The 22,763-nt window shown below is 35.8% G+C and overlaps 1 protein-coding gene across 17 annotated transcripts in view; it reads right to left on the bottom strand.

Annotated features, from left to right (window-relative positions):
• RBFOX1 (RNA binding fox-1 homolog 1) overlaps positions 1-22,763 on the bottom strand; it is a 1,354,570-nt gene that overhangs the window by 1,020,778 nt on the left and 311,029 nt on the right. For all 17 annotated transcript variants that reach the window (XM_069809863.1, XM_069809866.1, XM_069809898.1 and 14 more), the window contains one exon: positions 22,357-22,389. In XM_069809863.1, coding sequence (XP_069665964.1) covers positions 22,357-22,389 — 33 coding nt within the window. The remainder of the gene's footprint in view (positions 1-22,356; positions 22,390-22,763) is intronic.

The following is a 22,763-nucleotide window of genomic DNA, read 5'->3' as shown; positions in this document are numbered from 1 at the left end:
AATACAGTTTTGCCCATGGGTCAGAAAAAAAGGGAATGTTTCAAAGCATCAGTCAATGACTCTGCACCAAATGAATCCTAAATCAGGAAGCTGTGACTGCTTGCTAGTTTTCATGTCACTCAGAAAGCAGGAGGGGAAGAACCACTGCTGGAGTTCTGGCCCTAGGCAATAGGCAGAGCAGAAGGCGAAATCTGAATTAGTCCTATTTACTCATATTGTCTAGATCAAACTGTTTACATCAGATGCAGAGACAATCAGGGACATTTATTGTATAAGAACACTTTCCTATCCAGTGGCTGTAATCGTTATTAAAGGACATCAGTTCACATATATATATATAAAAAAAAAAGTCAGTCATTTTCTAGAACACAAACCAAATCCAAATGGAAGTTAGATTAAGTTTATCCATTATTAACTACTGTTATTAAAATATTTGTTTTGCACAGCTAAACCTGGTCTGTTTCTTTTGACGAGCAAAATACCTAACCTCTGAAATTTCCAGGCAAATTTTACAGTTTTTAGTAGTGAAGCTAGTTAAAAAAAAATCCAGGCTATTAGCCTACCATGTGCTGATAATATGACTTCTAATAATTTTGATAGTAAAAAAATAATTTAAAAGACATGTTAAATCATTCACAACACAAACATGTGTCACACAAAATGACATTGAGCACAACTGAAACCAAAGTCCCATTGCTTATGTCACCTAACCAAAAACACCTGCAAATTGGAACTCGTGCTCAAAAATGTAGCAAGACTGTTCAGGAATTCAATTGCTTGCTAAAATAAATGCTCTGCAAAGACCTCTTTACTGCACAGGGACCAGAGGCTCCCAGATAAAGCAGCTACACTTGGTGTGGTGGGGCTGGACACTGGGCTGTGCAAAATCATGGTGATACTCCAAGTTTTAAAATAACTTGATTTATGTAACTTGTTCTTGCATTACGTACAGTGATTGTGAAGCCAGGGTTGCCTACTAAATGTATTCTGTGTATTACACAAGGCTTAGCTTTCCTTTCCTATCAAAAATGCCCTGACTTCCCTCAAACTCTATTTACATTAGACCAACAATAAGCCTGGCTTGGGGTGTTTCAACACTATTATACATGCAAGATGCTTGGTGACAGTTCTTCATTGTTTCTCTGCTGGCTTTACTCTGCCATTTTTCAACTTCACCCATCCAATTAGGCATCATCACAGGCAAAAGAAAAAGCTGTTTGTTTCCATGACAGTAGTAGGACAATTAGCTGTTCTATGTTAAAATGGCATTTCTAATATTTCTATAGCAACGGAAGTCAATCAATGGTATGACTTAAAATAATATGCCGGCAAAACACAAGAACCTGCATTTTAGATACTTTGGATGAATCCTGAGCTCTAAACGTATAGTTCAGAACTGACATTATATTCCTTTGCCTGTGACTTCTTAAACTAAAGTAACACCATTTCCTACGTGCTATTCCAAAATTTTCTGGCAAGTATTAAGTATTCAAGACTGATTTAAGTGACACTTTAAAAACTATTTTAAATAGTGATCTCTATCTATACATTGAACAGACAAGCATGACAAAATGTAGAGAAGGGAAAAGGAAAGTGTGCATAGACAGATCTATGTAGCCAAAGTAGCAAACAAATATCAAATTATTTCTACCTCACACACGACAATGGAGATGCTCCTAAAAAGAACTCTGTTGTTATCAGAAGTATAATAGAGAATCAACTATTAATACAGCTTTGTGAAATACGTAAATTGTTAGTGCGATACCTTGAAGTATCAATTGGGCTCCATTTTAATCATTCACAAAAGATTTCACTAGACATTTTATATTAGTTACGGATAACTTTAAAATTGACAACATTAAAGCAAAAACTCTCTTGTGAATTTTAAATTTAATGAAAAGTAGCTATAGATTGTTGAAATGTTTACTGAATAAAACACTGATCCCTGAATATGAGCAATTTAATTTTTATTCACATAACTTGTTCTATAGTAACAGACAATATGATTAGAAGATTAAAAAAAATAGAATATTTTAGTTGCACACTTATTAGTCTCTTTCTTCCATGATTGCCTGCTTGGTGTTGGACAATTTCTTGCTGTGCCATTTGTAGATTTACCAACCTGTAGTACAAAACATTTCAAACACCAGTGAGTTCAGTGACACCAGGGAAAGACGCAACCAGTTCCTTCTCCATACAGCATTACAAAGCAGAAAAATGCTAATCAATAATCTTCTACCAGGTTGTATTTATAGGACAGATATACTTGCTAATATCCAGATTATCTTAGTCAATTTGTCTCAGATTTCTCATTAGAAGAGTTTCTGAAAGAAGGAGGGAGGGGGAGATTTTTTTTTTTTTTCTGTTTTTTTAAAAGAAGGCCTGTAAAGGAAGTTAAAGCCTCAGAACAGAAATTGTTTTCTGGTCTGAGTATAGCAAATATGACATCGTTTAACATAATAGAGATGGCTTTAGTTTTGAAGTCCCTGATGAGTACTTTAGTTCAACAGAAAGAAGCACACGTGACCACTGTGGATGTCAGTAATACCCTAGATTTTAAAGAAGGTTAGCCACACAGTCTGGCTTGGACATAACATTCTGGAAAGTGCAGACAGCTGAATACGTGTTATAATTCTGTCTCCTCTAGTCCTGAATTGTTTCCACTGGGAAAGCAATTGCATTAACTGGTAACTTGTTCTGTCTGTAGTGTCTTCTCACTTTCTATATGCAATTTATAGATGCAGTCACTGCACAGTAACATGGATACCCATAATGAAAACACTGCTCCTTTCAAGGCTTGAACAAACACTTAGTGGCTTAAGCATCAAGGTCTGACGTATCTATACTCTGCAGCCTTAAACCTCAGCAGGATGAATTTATTTAACTACACCTCCCCACGCAAAAAAAAGAGTTACACTTTAAATACCATGTAGAAAAGCATGCTAGATTCTTTAGTTTGGACCTGTTATACTAGTATACCGTATGGTACCCATATTATATGCAGTACAATTTAATTCTAGAACTTTCCCAAAAGATTGCAAATGTTATTTTTTTATTTGTTTGCTGAAATAAACATTGGGGGTAATATTTTGTTCATTTCTTCTTTTATTTATTTCTATATAACTCTATCCCCTCTATCACCCAGAAATTGTATTACATGGTGAATGAAATACATATTAAAAAAAAACCCCAACAACTTGCTTAGCTTTAATTTGAGCTTTTTTTGTGAATGTAATAGCAATTGGTATTTCTCCCGATAGCTGCCTGATGCTAATATTTTCAGTCTATACATGGTCTGAATATTGACATTCATTTTATGTGCTGTCACTCATACCACCGGGCACTGTTTTAGTGCCCTAAGACGCTGAGTAACACTTTAAACCCTGGAGAAAAACAGATAAGCAATGAACAACACAGTCCTAGCATGGATTCTCAAGTGCAAATTTCTTGATGAAAAGACAGACAATAACTTTACAAATGTTTTCATAATAATAATCCAAATCCTTATGAGTCACAGTAGATGAAACTTGCCACACATTCCTGTGAAATATTTACAACTCTTACCACTTTTCAACCAAATAAATGGAACCATGTTCTGAATCACTGACTCGTCCAACTGTTACCAGGGAAATTTGCAAAGATGGGAAAAAACAACTGACGACTGTTTGGTTTATTTAACTTTTTGGAGCTACCAATTCCCTACCAACTTTATTCATGCAGCACTTCTACTAGGAGGTTGGATGATTTCTGCTGTTTTCCAATCTTCTATGAGCTGCCTCCTTAGTCTAATTAAAGCAGAGAACCCAGCTGTCTTCCCTTCTACTTCAGAGAGCTAAGGGAAGGACTCCAGGAAATTCAGTCTTCAGGGACTCCACAGGGATAGCTAGGATCTAAGAGTTGGGAATTTAATCCTCAAGCTCTAGATTTCTCAGAGCTAAAAAAGTAGCTAGTTTTGCAAGTTATGTTAGGGCCTGGTCCAAGTCCTGCATTTTGGTCTGCTCAGCATACTAGCACACTAACGTATTCACAGACAGGTAAGGGTGTAATTTAAAGGAAAGCAATTAACATTGCATTCCTCACCTAAGACTGGAGCCTGATTGGACTTCACTTTCATTCCAGGCAGACTCACAGATCAGCTGGGAAACAACAGCACAGGCTCAGAAAGCAGCAGGTGCCTTCCTGTTGGAAACGGGGTGGAATAGGAGGAGTTCTTAACAGCTTTGCCACTCAGCTGATACCAGAATATGACTCACGGGTATGGAGGAAAACTCCAATGCTTCTTGCTCTTTGTGCTTCCCCTTTGCTCCTGCCAAATGGGTTGCAATGTTAATTAGATGATAGCATGATTAAGAATTCTTACACTTTCTAGGAAAGAACAGGATATAGTTGCAAACCCATATTCACTGCTTAGAGACTGCACCTGTCACCATCAGTAACTCATGTTTGCCTACTCTTACCTTAGGACACGTAGCATGAAGAACACTAATATAATCATCAGTTTTTGTGGAATCAACCAAAAAGCACTTCAAAATTTCTTCGCAATATAGACAAGTTCTATTTTACAGCTTTGGCAGACCGACTTCATCAAACAATTTTTTTCCCAGGGAAATTAGAATAAGCTGTCTTGTCTCTAGAAAATACTATGATCCTGTTGTCTGTATCTTTCTCCATAACAACCCATGCTGAAATGCATGCACCTGCACAACTGAGATTGTAAAGGACAAGCAAAAAGGGAAATGCTGACCATTACCAGCATCTGCCAGCAAGCCCTGCATCATATCAGCAAGGATGTATTTTCCCTGCAACCTCTTACCCTCTAAAAGAGGACAGAGCTCAGGAAAGGCAGAAAATAGGTCTGGATGTACAATGGCCCATCGCAGTGCTCCAACCCTCTCAGTTAGGCTGTGGTTGTAGAGCTGCTTTGCCAGCACTGCAGGATGAGGGAAATAGAGGCAGGGAGCCCCAGCTGCTGCTGGGAGATGCAGTGTCTTGTCTGAAACTGGGATTTTGCTGCCCTCATCAGTTTACAACCCTTGGCAATTACCTGCTTTGCTTGTGCCTAAAGCTGGCCCTTGTGATAAGTTTCCCCAAAGGTGTTGTAGCTCATCCAAAAAATGCAATAAACATTTGGCTGTGGATCTAGGAGAGGTGGCCTTACTGTATGATTAAAAGAAAAATGAACTACTGGAAACTCTATATTCACTAATGAATTTCCTTCTAAAAGTCATGGGTTAAATACAAATGTCAACAACAGGATCCCAAGCTGTCCTCAATTATTTCATCAGTGAAATGGTCAGTGCAAGCTACCGACTCAAAAGATAAATATTTAGAATAAAAATATGAATGCCAGACCAGAGAAATGCGTACTTTACAAATCCAATTAAGTAAAAGCCAGAGGACAGTTTTTATAGTGATAATATCCCAGTAGTATTTCTGTACAGTCCTGTATTAAATCAGACTGATATAGGAATGTACTTATAACTGATTTTTGAGAGATCTAAGCAATACTTAATAGGGCAATTTCCCTGTGAACACAGTGAAAAGCAGTTACTTCAGGTGAGAAGGATAGAACAATGATCTTAATTTTACAGTATTGAAAACCCCCTGTCCTTGAAAGAAATAACACATTTCTATTAAAATTAACAGGATTCCTTCACTGGCACAGTGAAGGTGTTACAACAACTTCCTAACATAAAGGTCAAAAGTAGTTAATTACACAAAACACATGTTTATGGATGTACCAAGGCTTAAGAATAGAAGTTTAGTACTTATATTGTCATATACAGGAACTCGGTCATTCTTAGATCTTGTCGTGTCAGATGATCTATTCCTCACGGAGTATTCTTTTAAATACATTTGGTGCAAAATAGACCAAAATGAACTTCACTGAATTTTGTTTGGAAATTAGCTAGCCTAGTTAGTTAACTGCTTAAAAGCAGATTGTGTCCCATGTGAAGGGAGGATACTGACAAGCTAGGTACTAGCTTAGGATAATGTGACATATGCAAGGGAAAGTCTCTCCTCCTTTCCATTAGAAGTTCCATTAAATGAGGGATCATAAACATATGCTGCTTTTAACCACGTGCATAGCACAATGTGTTTCCTAGTGTAGAAGAATTATCCTCCATTATACCTCCTATTTTCTAAGACTTGTAGTGTTGGAATATTTCAGGGAAAGTTGAACATCTGCCCTCAATGCATCAGTTATCGACACTATACTGCCTGGTCTGGATCAACAGGATTTGGATTAAAAGTCATTCCCTAATCCTTCTCTTTGAGAGGGAAATATCTATGCATTTAGAACATCAACCACTTCATTCCTTCACTCATCAGAAGAGCTCATCTGCAGTCCTAGCCAAGTGATAACATTCAAAGTTATGTGTGAAAAGCAAATTGGGAAGAGTGATAAATTTGACGGTGGTCAATATATTCAAAAAATTTAATCAAAATCTGAATGGTGTAAAGATAAAACACATCCTAATTACATAGCAAGCCAAAACAGTTTTCACATTGTTTTGATCTATTTGGTATTTTACATTCATAAAAAAGTACCTAGTAATGTATTTACTTGAGAAGAGTTATGATCACTCGGGAAATAAGGCTGTTTATTCTCATTCATAAATTCAAAACAAATTTATTATTTTTAAGGCAGGAGAATACATATTTTACAATATTTTTATGAAAAATTATCATTTGACCAAGAAAACAAACAGTTCTAAAAGAAAATGTACAATTAAATTCCCCCTTTACTATGTGTTTACAGAGTGGACTTCAAGTCATTGAATTGAAAATCCAAACTAATTTTGCCCATAGATACAAATAAATGTTTCTAAAGACTAAATGAAAAAGAGGAAGTCCATAGAAGAGATAATTTAGTTATGGTCAATTTCTGCTGTTATGGCTTTGAAAGGCTTCAGCTTCAAGGGCTGCTTAGTTAATTATTCATATAATTTTGAATTGTTAAACTTGTTTTTTATTTTCACAAATTTACTCTTATCTGCACACCGTAAAAAAAAAAGTAGTCACTAAAAAAAGACTTGTTTCTGTCTTTGATTGCCTCATTCACAATTTTTTCACCTTCTGTGAGAACTAAGTGAAGAATTGAGCCTGGCATTTTGATGAGAGGATAGTGCAATCCCTTCCCGTTGCCAGCTCAAGGAAATGTCTTTCAGAGTCATGGACCAGCTACTGAAAATACTGTATCCCAATTTACGGAGTCTAGAAAGTATACTAAAAAGAGCACACAAAGTCACAGTTACTCTAGAGATCATCTTTTTCTTCTATAGCATGAGTAAATCCCACACACAGTTGATTAGAAAAGCCTTACACTTGTAATTCAGCAATGGAGCTGAAGTAGAAGAGGATCGCTGGCATACCATGCTGGTATGCGGGCGCCATTATGGATAAACAGAACCTTCTTCACTAGTAATACACAAAAAAAGATTACCAATCTTACTAATAGCCTGAAAAGCTGGAGATCATAAACAAGACTAATAATGACAGGGGAAATAACTTCAATGAGAAGTGGTATTCTATAGTAAAAGGACTTCTGGAGTTCTTATTTCTTCCCCCAACCACATCTCATTCTTATTTGGGTCATGATCTCCAGGGAGAACTATGATTCAGCAATGATTATTCATCAGGAATAAGTCATTAAAATACCTCACTCGCAAATCTATTTTTATTCTCCAAACGAAGTGTGAAATGTTGAAGAAATACTACAAATGAGAATAAGCAGACTAATTTTTAAAGAAATTATTTCCATAGCATTCATTTAAAGTGCCATCATTAACCTGAGCATGTTGACATTTCCTTTTGTGAACTGCATGACTTTTAACCTAACAGTGTCTTTGTCCACATGCTGCTAAAACCCCTCTGCCTTCAGAAATGACAACTAAAGTGCCACTTAATTCCAGGCCCTCTGACCATGTATTTAAACTACATTCCACATTATGCTAGTTGACAACCGTACAAAGCAGAGGAATATTTTTTCCCACGAAGAAAAATATCACCAAATCGAATTACCATGCTAACATGAGCAAATAAAATTTATTTACAAAAAGAACACTTAGTGAGATTATCCAATTAAAATTATTCAGACTTACTTTGCAATATAAATATTTTTGAAGAAGGACACCAGGTAGTACAGAATCTAGTCCATGGAAATTTATTAGCTTTGAGCTTTAACCCTACAACTGTCAGCTCTGATTGGAAAAATTACATTCAAGGTTTTGTAGCAAGAAGTGATTAAGTGCATTTACAAAGTGAGGACATCAGTTCCCAAGCTACCTAACATCAATTAAAGGAGGCCAAATTAAATCGATGTTCTAATTCCACAAAATTAATGGTAACTTTTTTTTAATAGATGTAACAACATTTCCCTGAGGTCCTGTAATAAATTCTTATCACAGCAACTCATGTAGAAAGTAAATAGTTACCTATCCATGAAAATCCAATGTTTAAAATCTGTTACGGGAATGATGACAATGAAGTTCCTTGTGGCTTCTGTGTTCTTCTTCTGGGCATTTTAAATTTGATTTATTGTTTCAGAGTTCTTTCTTTTTAAACACTAAGAAAGCACGAAGGAAAAAATGTTCTTCATTATGGAAATATTCAGGAAACACTAATTTTTCATATTAGTTCTTTTTAAAGACAGCATTCCTCTAAACTCATGGGATCAGGAGCTAATTAAGGTTACTTGTAATTACTTTTAATCAAAATGCAATCACATGTCTTCACTTTACAAAATTTTATAAAAAGGAAAAAGGGATTTTTTCATTATTTTTAATTTTTGAAGAGTTTGGTGATATAAACCACATACATCAATTTTCCACATCGTCAGTCCTGCTCTAAGAGCATGCAACTCTGGTATATGGATGTCAGTTAGGAGGGTAGAATCAGAACATTGAGCACATATGGGTGAAATATTGTGAAGCCTGTTATTAAAAATTTGCCATTAACTGGATGTGGACACACAGACCATGCTTTGCAGGAACAAAACACACCCGAAGACTCCCTGCTTAAGAAAATGAAAACAGAAAATCCAGGGAGTAAAATTCAGTTGACTGTTCAAAGCCTTGCTTCTGCAGTTGGGGCCACACAGTCGTTGATTAATTGCTTAAAATATTTTGTAATATTAGTTTTCTAGTGTTATCCATGGCATAGCAATTTCCACCTTCAGAAACCTTAAAAAAGTTCAAATACATGTCTACGTGAGAACAACCGCACCCACTTTGAAAATGAATGCACCCCTTAAATTCAAATTACTACTCTGTAAGTCTCCTTTTTAAAAAAAAATCCTAACTGTTAGAATTGGAAAAAATACAAAGTGATCATTTGCAAATACAAAAGGAAAATTAGACCATCTTAGTCAGAAGCGGAAAAGTCTAACACAGTGCCCTCTGGTAACATACTTGATGGCATTTCAGTACCAGCATAACAGATTATCAAGTCACTGACCATATGTTCTCTATTATTAAGACTGGGATTCATCTTTGTAACTTTTTTGACAAAACATCTTCCATTCTTCAGCCCCCAGTCAAACAAACAAAAAAAACCCGCAGAAAGTATCTCAGAACTAAAGGGAATTTTGGACTGGGTCATGGTATTGTTTTTCTGACAATTCTACCCCTTTTTTTGGGGGGGAGAGGGGGGGAGGAATACACCAACATTTTACCAGTCTTTTCTACAAACAGTTTTGGTTTTGACAGCTTAGTGTTTTCTAGTGAAGGATTATATAGTCAGAAAAAAAACCAGAAAACTGCCAGTTTCTATATGGGCAGTATAGAGACCAAGAGATCAGAGATATTTTAGACACAGTTTTGCAATCTAGAAGCTAATGTGAAGCCACCTACTATTTACAGCAGAGTATCTCAGTGAGACTAGCTATGGGTGATATGGAATTAAGTGCCAAATCATCTGTGGGAGAAGAAGCTCAACCAGTGGCTCAAACAGTTGCTAAACTTTTCTCATTGTCTCTACCATAATGCACTTATAATTATTGGAAGAGACACATTTGACTACTCTACATGACTCCTTTAATTTGGTATTTAAATTATTCAGTAAAGAGTCATAAACCTAATTTTCTGCCAGTTACTGCTACAGCCACATTCAAAAATACTTGTTACTGCTGTTCTAACTCTTCTTGAGTTTTCTGTAACATCTCTCCTAAAATACGGTACTAAGCAGTAGAGAATCATAATTGAATATATTGTCCATATAACAATGAATAAAGCATTTATTAAAAGTTCAACAGAGACAGGTTTAAATTAGTTTGCCTGTTTGGTTTGGCTTCCTATTAATATTAGTCTAGGTGTTAAACTGCTACTATGATTCTCTTCTGAAAGTAGGCTTCAAAACTAACTTAAAAACAGTATGAAGTTGTCAATGCAAGACAAACTAAACTAATGAACTTAATACAGTTCTTAGAACACTGACTTTATAAATTAAAGTACATTCTTGGTGTTGATTGAGAAAGCAGTTTTGTAATGCAGGTGTTGCAGTGAATGTAGAATTCATCAAACATCACAGACATTTCCTCCTAGAACATTTTTCCCGTCTCTTGACAATCAGTGGCTTTACCAACACGTAATCATCTATGTTTATCTGTAGATGCCCTTCTGTTATTTGCCAGAATATATCATCTAGAGCTCAAATACTATGCTGTCTTCAATTTCATTTTTTCAAAAATCATGCTGTATACAAAGAGCTGGTCAGGTGAGAGCTACTTTGCCTCCCCAGAGAAGTTACAGCATAAACATTCACTGAATCCAGAGCAGGAAAGAAATTCTCTTGTTATGTTTGAAGTCTAAGAATGTAAAGTCTGCAGAAAGAAGTAATTGAGTTTAAAAGATTGAACTCACTGAGCTTCTCTAGATGATTTGAAATCTACTCTGAATTTCTTCAAATCCTATACACTACAACATTCACCATGTCCTTTGGGGATAAAGGGCACTAAGGAAGAAGAAAATGAGATACAGCAAGGAGGAGTAATTTTCAAACCAACTGCTGTGAGTTAGTCTGTTCTGTTATGGAAACCCTGTAAAGATGATTTTGAAGGCTTTAGCCTAGTCTCATAATCATAACCTCCCAATCAAACAGACAGTATCCTTTGGTTAGGAAAACACTTTAGTCATTCTGTAAATAATTCATCATATGCGAATAATTCATCATAATGTGAATAAACCACTTTCAGACTAAAGGTAATTGGAAACTCTTTATTAGACCAGAAATCGGACTCCTGTTTCAATGGCAAAGAAACGTGGATCTGCTGGGGAAAAAAATGTGCCTCAACAAGCTAATACATACCCTGAGCTGCCCTCTGCCGTTTCCTCTTTTGTAAGGTGAAAGATGTAGATTTTCCTCTGTATCCCAAAGCATACAGTTGCTTCACCCACAACAGAAATATTTTAATTACGCGATCTAAGAAAACTCAAGATTGAAGGTGTAGAAGAGGAAATTTTTTGGCTATGCCTTGTTGACCCATCTTCAAAGTCATCATTACTGAGGAGGAGAAAGGGGTATATTTCACCCATTACTTGCTCAGCTTCCCCACTTTCTTCTACGACCTGACAGTCTCTCTCCCAAATCTATCAATCTATTTTCTTCACCTTTTTAAAGACTGGGCAGGAGTTTCTCTCTTCCATTCTCCCTGCAGCAGATACACCGCACGTACCTGTACCACTGGTACACCAATACAGGTAACTACTGTTCATCTTCCCAGAATCTCACCTTATAAAAAGCAGGAGCCAGAGAACAACACTTTTTTTTCTTGCCTCTATTATAGAAATATAAGCATTTCTCCAAACAGCCACTCCAGTCTTAAATCCCCTTAAACCCTATGTTTCTACAGGAGGATATGAAACATAGGTAGTGACTAGTCAAACATGAATGGGAAAGCAAACAATTTTAATACTTCAGTCAAAAGAAAAAGAAAAAAACCAAACCAAACACGCACTTCCCCCAAACGCCACCTTCTAAGTCTGGCTATTCACCTCTGCAGCAAGTATTGCTAGTAAGTTTTTGTTTAAGACATACAATGTGAATGGTCAGCAGCACCTTTCCAAACCTCCTAGTGAAGAAAAGAAGTCCCAAAACAAAATGCTGTTTGGTTCAGAATTGCTTTACTTGTGAATTAACTTACATAAAACCTATTTTTTACAAACCCCATATTTCCCCTAAATATAAAACCATAATACTCTATAAGTTCTGCAATTAATGTTTTTGTACTGAAGTAAAACTACATTACTTTTGCACTTCAGTGAGTTTTTTTGTGTTTTCTCCAAGCTACTTATATTTCATTCATAAACTTTTGCCAGAATATCTGTTTTTCCCATTTTGTGCACAATGTTAAGTAGCAGTACAAAGCTTAATTAATAAGAAATATGGTCTTTTCTGCATTTTTACATAATACAGTTTTTAACAACGTCTTATGCAGTCACTTTAGTGCTACTGGTCTAGTGCCTTTTTAAAATATTACTTACTCTTTCACTGATGGGACAGGCTTATTTCTTTGCATATCATCAAGTACTGCCTTATTTCAAATATTAGCAGACTTGCATCTTTTACCCATACAAAGAAAATTAGTATACTGATGATATTTGTGTTTGCATATGTGCATGCACCTAGAAGGCATCACTATCATGTTAATCTCAGCTCACAGACAGTAAATGAAAAAACTGATCATATTTAACAGGTGTCAACTCAAGTTAACTGCAATACATTGATAGGTGCTTAGCTGTGTTTCAGACTGAAAGCTCTTTCTTGGTGCCTTTAAGGAGAAAAGTAGCTGAGGAAAAGACCAAAATCAGTGTGCTACATTGCAGCGATTCATTCTATTACACTAATGAAGGCATTAAGTTGTTGAACTAAATAACTGCTGAGAAAGTATCTTTTTTTGACCAGACATTGCAGTCCCCAAGCCAATGGGACTTTTTCCTGTTTGACGGTGAGGTGTGGGGACTGATAATTCACAATTTAGACTCTTCTTTATATTCCTAAGCTTCTGCCACCTTCTACCTAAATTAAGATCACATTCACTGCTCTTAAAAACTGGCATAGCTCCATTAAGGCACAGTTCCATTAAAGTTTATGAAGCTCTGCCAATTTACATGGCAGAGAACTTGGCCTGCAGTTTGTTTAAAGGTTATAAGCTTTGCCTGCAAAGATTACAATTCCATGTGGAATTCAGGTAGTCTTTAATTTATACAGCTGCCCATGTCAGCCAAAAGGTCTTTACTTTAGACAATCAATGAAATAGAACAATGAAAATTTTAACCACATTCCTATATTCTTATTGGTACCTACGAAAGGAATTCTTTTATCACATTATTTTACATTGTACTGATGAAATTCCATCCTTTTCCCCTGCTGTTATGAATTGGTTTTGTTCAATATCAAGGGAAAAGAACACTTTTTTTTTTCCAATTATAGAAATAAAATAAAAGAAAAAACTTTATTCACTACACTTTTCAATAACAGAATTTCTAGTGTAGGTTTTCAGTGTATAAACTGAATAACCAACTGTACCCTTGATAACCTGATTTAGAATAATTAGTCAAAATAAAGAGAACAGTCCCCAAACAAATTTCACTATGTCTGAGGATGGAAGAAAACCTTTATAAGCATCAGAAAGAAACTTACTTGGAAATGGGTGGCTTCTTATTTTAAATAACCAATGGTGAATACTAATGTATTTTCAACTAAAATTTCCTTCTGAATTTTTTCTGTGATTACACTTTCTTTGCTAACTATGTACTTCATAAACATGACAATTGTTACGAATGATTTTTCACAGCATATGGCCAAGAGATGCATACAATTTTAATGGAAAGAGTGTGCAAAAGCCTTCTTAATGTTAATCCTTGCAGCAGGAAGAGGTTTATCTTCAAACAAAGATCTACTTAAAGATGTTTGTGACAGCTGAGGAATTTATCTCCAATTCTTTTTGCCTGTGGTGTGCCACATTGCTATTTTTCCCATAGCAACGTGCAAGAAGCAAACTAAGATGTCATATACATAATACAGAGATAAAAAATGACCCTATTTCCATGTCCATGTGATAAATGGAATGAAAGTTCAGTGAACACATATTTGCACATTAATTGAACTGCACGATTCTGTCCTGTTCAATCAAGTCACTACTGTATGTACCACAGGGAATTTTTCCCAAAGAATCATTAAACCAACTTTATCGCTCAAACACATACACATTTTCACCTATTTATCTTCTTGCCTTGCCAAGATAGAAAAAAAAAAAGTTACCTCTGCATATTCACATGATTGAAAACACATACACATGAATTTATATATTACTACATCATATTAATATGATGAGAATCTGAACTAAGTGTCACCGTTCACTGTAATAATCAGAGAACAAAGGCACTTGATCAACTTTTGTAGCCTATAAATATTTAGGAGACATTCAGCTTTGAGAATATTAAGTTTTCCCTTAGAAATCAAGTTTCCTTTGGCTGATTTAATCATCAAGATCAATATGGCACATCTACAGTTCTGACAGTATGATACTCTTCAAATTCACAACAAAAGGACTGAGAAAAGTGTGATTAATAGAGCATCTTTAAAATCTTCATCAAAACATGTTAAGATCCTTGTATAGGGAGCGAAAACTTACAACTTTTAGCAAGAAGACATAGAAGTAAACTAAGAAACAGAAACAATAAACAGAGTGCACTTTGTAGTCAATACTAACCCTTTAGCAAGACTAGCTTATATTCATTTCTGTTGCCATCAAATCACTGATACACATTGCTGAAACATATTCTGGAGCAACATACTATTAAAAGTGTGTGCGCGCGCGAATACACACAGAAAAGGCATACATGACGGTTCACAGTTGTCATTATTTTATTAAATCTAGTTATCTTCAAAAGCCTCTGTAGAAGTCCTGTCCAAACAGATTCTGGGGTGTGCATGGGGGGACTTCCCCTTTAATAGCGCACTTTCCAAAGTACAATGAAATACCAGTCTGAACAAAAAGCCAGACTTATGTCACACTATGTTCCATACACAGCTTTAGAGTCCTGACCAAAGGGCCTAAGCAGCATTGGAGTGACAAAAGGACAAAAGAGAAGCCTAGGAAAACTTAACAAAGCAGACCTCGAAAGAAAGATAAGAGGGTCTAAAACAAACCAAACCAAACCAAACCAACAAACAAATCTAAACAAACAATTAAAAGACTGTTTCCAGAGATAGAGACTTTATTAGGGAAGATTGTTATCTTTAAATTAAGCAAATTTAGGTAGCTGACTTAGTCCATGAACCATTTTTCATACATGTCGTGGTTTAACCCCAGCCAGCAACTAAGCACCATGCAGCTGCTCACTCACTCCCCCGCCATCCAGTGGGATGGGGGAGAAAATCAGGAAAAGAAGTAAAACTCCTGGGTTGAGATAAGAACAGTTTAATAGAACAGAAAAGAAGAAACTAATAATGATAATGGTAACACTAATAAAATGACAACAGTAGTAATAAGAGGATTGGAATGTACAAATGATGCGCAGGACAATTGCTCACCACCCGCCGACCGACACCCAGCCAGTCCCCGAGCGGCGATTCCCCACCCCCTCTTCCCAGTTCCTAAACTGGATGGGACGTCCCATGGTATGGAATACACTGTTGGCCAGTTTGGGTCAGGTGCCCTGGCTGGGCATGAGAAGCTGAAGAATCCTTGACTATAGTCTAAACACTACTGAGCAACAACCAAAAACATCAGTGTTATCAACATTCTTCACATACTGAACTCAAAACATAGCACTGGGCCAGCTACTAGGAAGACAATTAACTCTATCCCAGCTGAAACCAGGACAACATTAAAAACAAAAATCCTAGTCTGAAACCTGTATAGGTGATGGGAGTCTCAGCTATCAGAGCCACACAGAAGAATCTGCATGGTATAGTAATGATAAAGATTTTAGTCAACAAATACTATGATGTTGTTTTGCAATCACTCTCCTAGAAGCACCATGAAGCACTTGGGTATACCTTCAGACTGTACTGGGACAGCTGAAAAAAAGCTCAATTTTAAGAGTTTACAACCCCAAGCTTTTGTCAGTGGAATTGAGTAAAGACAATTTATGTGACCAAGTATCTGGCAAACTGGATGACAGCTAATGCCTAGCACTTATTTAAAGAAATACAAAACAAAGGCTAAAGTTCCAATCCTATCTTTTACAAATGCTCTTTTTAATAATGTATAATCAGTAAATTAGTCAACTGGTTATGTCTAAACTGATGTATTGCATGATTCAATAGATTTGGGTTTTTTATGAAAGTTTGCCATTTCCATTCATTATCTTTTGTTGAACTATTTGCTTTTCAATGGTAGAAGCTTCTGCTTCTAAGAGTAAAGTAGTCCCCAAACCATAAATTATATCCTACAGTTTTGACATCATTTATTTTCATAGCATTATACATGCCAACCTTTTGACTACTCAAGATCAAAAGAGTTGCTCTCCAGGCTCATATTTCACTATAGCTCTCATATTTTATGCAGCAAATTAGGTTTTACAGTAGCAGCTACAGCAAGACCGTCTCTCGCACTGCACAGCTTAAAATTACTGTAGAAGATTTCATATTGAAGGAGCATGATCCTATAAATTCATACTCAAGTAAAAAATGGATGAAAACTTTCTATAATTCCTTCCCATCCATTTTGTACAGGTTTTATGCATATATATGTAACTATTGTGCTTAAACCTCGAAAATATAAAAGGTAAGTCAGGATTCTGCCTTTGGTAATAAAAGTTGGAGGGGAATCTAGCAAATACTAATGAAGGCAGGTATTTTAAGTGTTCAGAGGGGGGTGCACTCAAATCACGTTCAAAGGTCACCTACCAGGCATGCACTGCTATGAATTTCTTTTCTGCCACATTTGGAATGTCCATATTAACTTGTCAAGATAATTGCTACAGCTGGGATTTCCCGTCACTGACAATCAAGAGTTTATTAGGTATCTGAAGACACAGGTAGGTGCTCAGCAGGATTTATATGTGACACTGAATTACCCGTAGACACCTTTCAGTGCGAGTTCAGACCCTTACTCAGCTTATATACTCATAAAATACTTTTCAGTGGAAATTATTTACGGGTAAATATCAAAATAACTTCTGCACAGTTTTAACTGTTCAGTACTAAAAACTGGAAAAGCAAAAATTACTCTGACACATAATTCTTGAATTTACACTTAAAATTATGAATATTCTTAGGAGTAATATAATAAACAATTATCAAGTGATTGCAATTATCTTTTTTTTAAAAAAAACTAGTGATACCTATTCATACACAATTTCTGACAGCTTATGAGTCAAATTTGAAGGGATTTCAACAGATCAAGCAAAAAGGACCATCTTACTGTAATAATTATCCTCTTGATAAATTCTAAAGTCCTGCTACAAACTATAGAGATGGTAAAACCCTTAAAATAATCGTCATTATAACTATATGGAAAGCATTAGGCTACACTTGTATAGAAATTGCTACTGGTCTTTAAAACGCAAATATTTTCTTGCTCTAAATACATTAACGATATGAACATTAAAAAAAATACTAATAGCAAATTCTTTATCAGTCATCATAATTGACCACTCAATGCCTCATTCCTCTTTTAAGGAAGAGAAAATTTACAGCTGGATAGGGTTAACAATGCAATAGGTTCAATCAAGTGCCTCGTCTGATGCAAAGTATTGATGCATCAGAAAAGGGAGAGGCTATAACCTATTCATTCATTCTGAAAAAACAATCTGAAAATAGAAATGGAAATGTCTTCTGTCCTGAGCATGTACTTACCCCGGAGTGATGGCAGGCTAGGTCCTTGCATGTTAAGCGTGCTTTGGAGAATAAAGTAGGACACAGAGGCTAGGAAGACTGAATGACATGTTTTTATCTACCATGGATTTTTAATACAACACCTACAATTTATCCTAAGAGCATCCAACCAAGTATTCATGTTTCCCCAAATAAAGTTTCCATTGATAAAATAGTTTTCCCACAGAAATAAATCAGCCAACAGGATTTAAAAATTACTCGTATACTAGCAGAAAGAATTGTAAGCCTACTAGGAACAGAATGCACTGCAAACTATCGAAACAATAATAGTAGAACAATATTGGTAGATGCATATTTTCTTAGAAAGTTCTGCTAAGTGTTTACACACAGTCTTTTACTGTCTCCTTTTCAAAAATGAGTTAGTTCACTTCTGCATTAAAAGTTGGAAAAACAGATAGTATGGTCCTACCGGAAATGAAACCCCGTGGTTCTGCTACTGACCTGCTACACAGCTTTCTTCATTTTGCTCTAGCCATTTTATGTATTATCTACGTAAGTGCATAAGACCTTCGAAATACTGTGTAATGCATGCCCGTACAAAACCTGAAAGACTATGATTCCAACTGGGGCCTCTAGGCATTAGTGTAATGCAAACAGACAATAATATCAGCAAGTACAAATGCGCTGAATGGCTTTCAGACCATATCGGCTTAAGACACCTTGCATATGCATCTCTCACATCATTCATGCAAACATATTTCCAGAGCAACACAAGCATACATATTTTTCATAAACATTTTATGAACAAAAAATAAATGAAACAATTGTCAGTCCTGTCACAGGATTTTTCTCCACTCTCCACCCCAAGCACAGAGCAGCAAAAGGGTGACTCCAGTGTAATACATTTATTGGTCTTTTCAGAAACATGCCGCTCACCAGGTCTGACCTATCCCTTCCATGTAAGGGAAGTGGGGGGGCTTAACAATGACATTTCTGATCAACAAGGACCTTATGGATTGCAGTATAAATCAGGTCCAGTTTTGTTATCGTTACAGCCATATTCTGCCTACTATTCTGAGGTTTTCCTTAAACTCTGATTTAATAACCTCCTTGGCTTTGAGCTGATTTTGATTTCCAGTTTTATTGAGACATATTGACAGCCTTTTCTTTAGGAGAGTAAAAAAAGTCTGCCTTGACATTCTTCACATAAAAGCAGGCAGAGAGCTTACACACAGTTACACTAAACTTGTATTTCCATCATGCATGACCTCTAACTTCTCACAGGAAGGTGGCCTTGAACTTCACTATCATTTATTCAAAAGTTGGGGAGGAAAACAGGAATTATAAGCAGCTTTCTGTTCTCTATTTTGGTAACAACTTTTGTTTCAAAAAGAGTAAAAGAAATTATACTTTCCTTAACATAAAGATTATTTATACTAACAGCCACTTAGAAAGAAGGACACTCTGGAATGAGTCACATAGTTTACTGAATGAGATGTCTTTTGAAGGGGACAAATGCATGTTCAGAAAAGCAATAAAAGGACTCAACTGCCATATACCTCTATTAGATAAAGTAAGCAGACCTGGAAAAAGTCATTCCTCAAACTATGTTGTTTCAGTGAATTACATGAAAATTTTATTATAAAGTATTGTGTATGTTATGGCAGTTTATACAGTGTATAGCTGTATTTGAGACTGTTCTCAGGCCCATTTTGTAATGACATTAACATGATCCGTTATGTGTTTTATTGTGCAAGAGACCAGAGTAATTTGTTATAAAAATCTTCATATTTGACTACCTATGTACGAGTTACTCTTTTTTAAGATGCTTCTAATTTGCATATTTACAAGACCATGACACTAAAAGACACAGTATAGGCAGATTCGGCAATTATTCATGGAAGGCTTTGCTGCCTACAGCTTTGACTCTGTCACTATTTATTGCCCCTTTGTGTTAAAAGATAGAAGAAAGGTCTTTGGATTACTTGACAGCTTCCTCTAGATGTACTTGTTTCTCTACAGTTCGCATCTGGCAACCAGTGTTTGGAAAAAAAACACACTCTTGTTTGTATCTTCCTAAAACATTCAATAGTAATACAAACATGCTAAGTTTTCATTCAGACTTCATACAAAATTCAGGAAGGGAACACAGCTATGTCAACTAAAAAGAAGAGGAATAATCAGATTTCAAACTACTTGGATCAAGAAAAAACCAAAGAGTAGTTCTTATAAAAGATTTTAGAAAGCAAACATATGTACTTTTTTTTTTTTTCAAAAGCAGACTAGAGATCTTGTGACACAAGCACTATATGGTAGCAAAGAACTGAGGAGCCCAGATGAGTTAAGACACGATGCAAAGGTAAGCCAGAACAAGGCTATTTTGGCTTGTACCTTTCTCAGAACTGTTCAGGAAGACCAAAGAGTCAAAAAAAAAAAAAAAAAAAAAAAAAATCAGTCAAAACATGAGATCACTCATGTACCACTATTCTCAAACATGAGGAAATGTTTTCTATGTCATCCACACAGTTATTTAACGCATGTTAGCCTCAAAATACACCCAAACTGTTATGCCTAATATAGAGTGTGCTATGTAGGTCCCTGGAAGAAATCTTGGGAAGTTTGCCATCATGTCAAAGAAGTCAGTTCCCTCAAGTTGAAAATTGTCTCTAATTCAAAAACTCAGCAACCAGTTCTGCATGCTTTTTATTCTTTCTAGTTGTTATTCTTGTGAGTTATTCCACTGAATTCAGTAAGACTATTTACAAACAACACTACTGTCCTGATTCAGGAAAGCACTTAATTATCCTTCACCTTCAGTTAGGATTTTCCTTGTATTGGGGAACTTGGGCATTTCTTCTGAGTATTTTCATGAATGGGAGAAACAGCATCTAACAATAACCTCTTACATATAGATTTGTGCCTACTAAGTCAGCTGGTCCATAGGCTGAAGCACAAAGGCCAGCTGAAAAGCTTTTTTAAAGAACAACCAAATGTGTTAACTCTCTTAAGGTTTTCAAATGGTGACAGTACTAACAAAGCAACACAACTGACCAGCTCAGAAACTTGTAATATTTCTAGAATTCTACACACACAAAAGAAAAAAGTATATGGGAACATTTTAAAAATAAATGAGAAAACAGACTTCATAAGGGAGAAAAATTGATAGTAGAAACTGTACAGTGACAAATCTAAGCCCCCCAAAAAACCATTACAAAAAAAGGAACTGAAAATACTATTTATTAGTGGACTTTATTGATATAAGAGCAATAGGCATTTTAAATAGTGCAACAATGAAAAACCAGATATAAATCCTACTCCCAAAATTCTCTGAGACAAGCCAAGTATGCAATTGAATCAGACCAGCAAGACTGAACGCTAATACTACAGTCTTAATCTAAATAAAAATGAATTATGTCATTCTTTTACAGTATGCAAGTGAACTTGTGTCCTTGTTCTTTAAAGTCACTTGCACAGTTTATCTATTCTCTTTAATAATGCAATTTAATTTACCAAAGGTTCGTATTAAAAATTTATCTGACTACAGCAGTTAGAGTCACCTAGACATTTTGTCATAGTTAAACATTAGCTTTGGAGTACATCACAAATTCCCTACTGTGAGTCTGAGACCTGTTTCATATAGAAACGCTCTGAGCGTCCAATTGACATTATATTTAAATGAGTCAGTAACTGTGCACTGAATAAAAATATCTGTCAGTTATTAAAAGTGCAGTGACTTATTCAACAGCAATGTTCAAGAGACAAATGCAGTATAACACATGTTAGTGGTCACAAAGGACTGCTATTTTCACTTTAGCAATCAGTTATTCAAAATATACTCCAATAATCATAATATTTTCACCTCTAAGAATAGTTTAGACCCATTAAGACCATGTAAAGTACTCACACATGAATAGAAAAGCTGACAAAAAAAAATGCAAATCCAAAATGATCAACCTAAATTATAGCAACGTCAAGTACCCAATGCAGGCAACATACAATACAGTTAATGTCATTCCAGAATTTAACAAGAATTCAGCTAGTGGCATTCTGTCATAAAACTAAACTTCCCTCTCACGTCCCAGTCTGTTCACACAGCTTATGTCATGTGGTACCAGGTAAGTGAGGCAAGCTAGATATGGACTCAGAGGGAATGTATGCCAACCACCAGAACCGACTCTGGAGCAGATACAATACCTTCTTTGCTGTGAAGCAAAGTAGAAAAATTGAAGGGCATAGGGAAAAGGTCAGATAGCCACCTTCTGGTGATGGAAAATTATAACACATGCTTAACAAAGCTCTGAACTATGTGGTTTCAATGCCATGGAAATCTTCAGAAAGACCTACAAAATGGTAAAACTTCCCTAGGAGGACTTTATCAGCTTAAACATATATTATATGTTATAACAAGACAAGAACTCCAAAGATTGGCTTGCTGAACACTAGAAGCAGCACAAGTGCCATACTGAAGTCTCTTAAATTTTCACCCCAAAACTGTAAGAAAGCTAGCCCCACTATCAAAAGCGCAGACAGCTATTTAACATTCCACCAGTATAAGACAGGATTTCTTACCTCAGCTTTGCTGGCAGCCAGCGTTGTCAAAACCTGAAAATTACAGGAAAAATGCATTAGTATTGATTCAACAAAACAGGAGTGGGATTAATTTGCTTTTGAGGTAACTGACATCAATTGGCTGTTATGGCTTGAGGGAATGGAACTGAAAAGAACTGTCTTTCACGCTGTGAGGAGACTATTCACCTTTCATGCACATCAGAAGGAAAAACCAGCTATAAATTAAGAGTACAGTAATATTCAGGAATACTGGGTAAAAAAATCAGGAAACATACCAAAACAGAACTGGAAAAATATTTTTCTATTTTTACTAATTTTTAATTTTTTTCTGAATGGAAATGATGAGTAATACAACTATAAGCCATTCTAACACATCAAGACAATTACTAGGATACACTTTGAAAACA

This window comes from Haliaeetus albicilla, chromosome 22, assembly GCF_947461875.1.
Source record: "Haliaeetus albicilla chromosome 22, bHalAlb1.1, whole genome shotgun sequence".
Taxonomy (NCBI): Eukaryota; Metazoa; Chordata; class Aves; order Accipitriformes; family Accipitridae; genus Haliaeetus; species Haliaeetus albicilla.
This window is presented reverse-complemented; position numbering and strand designations above follow the sequence as displayed.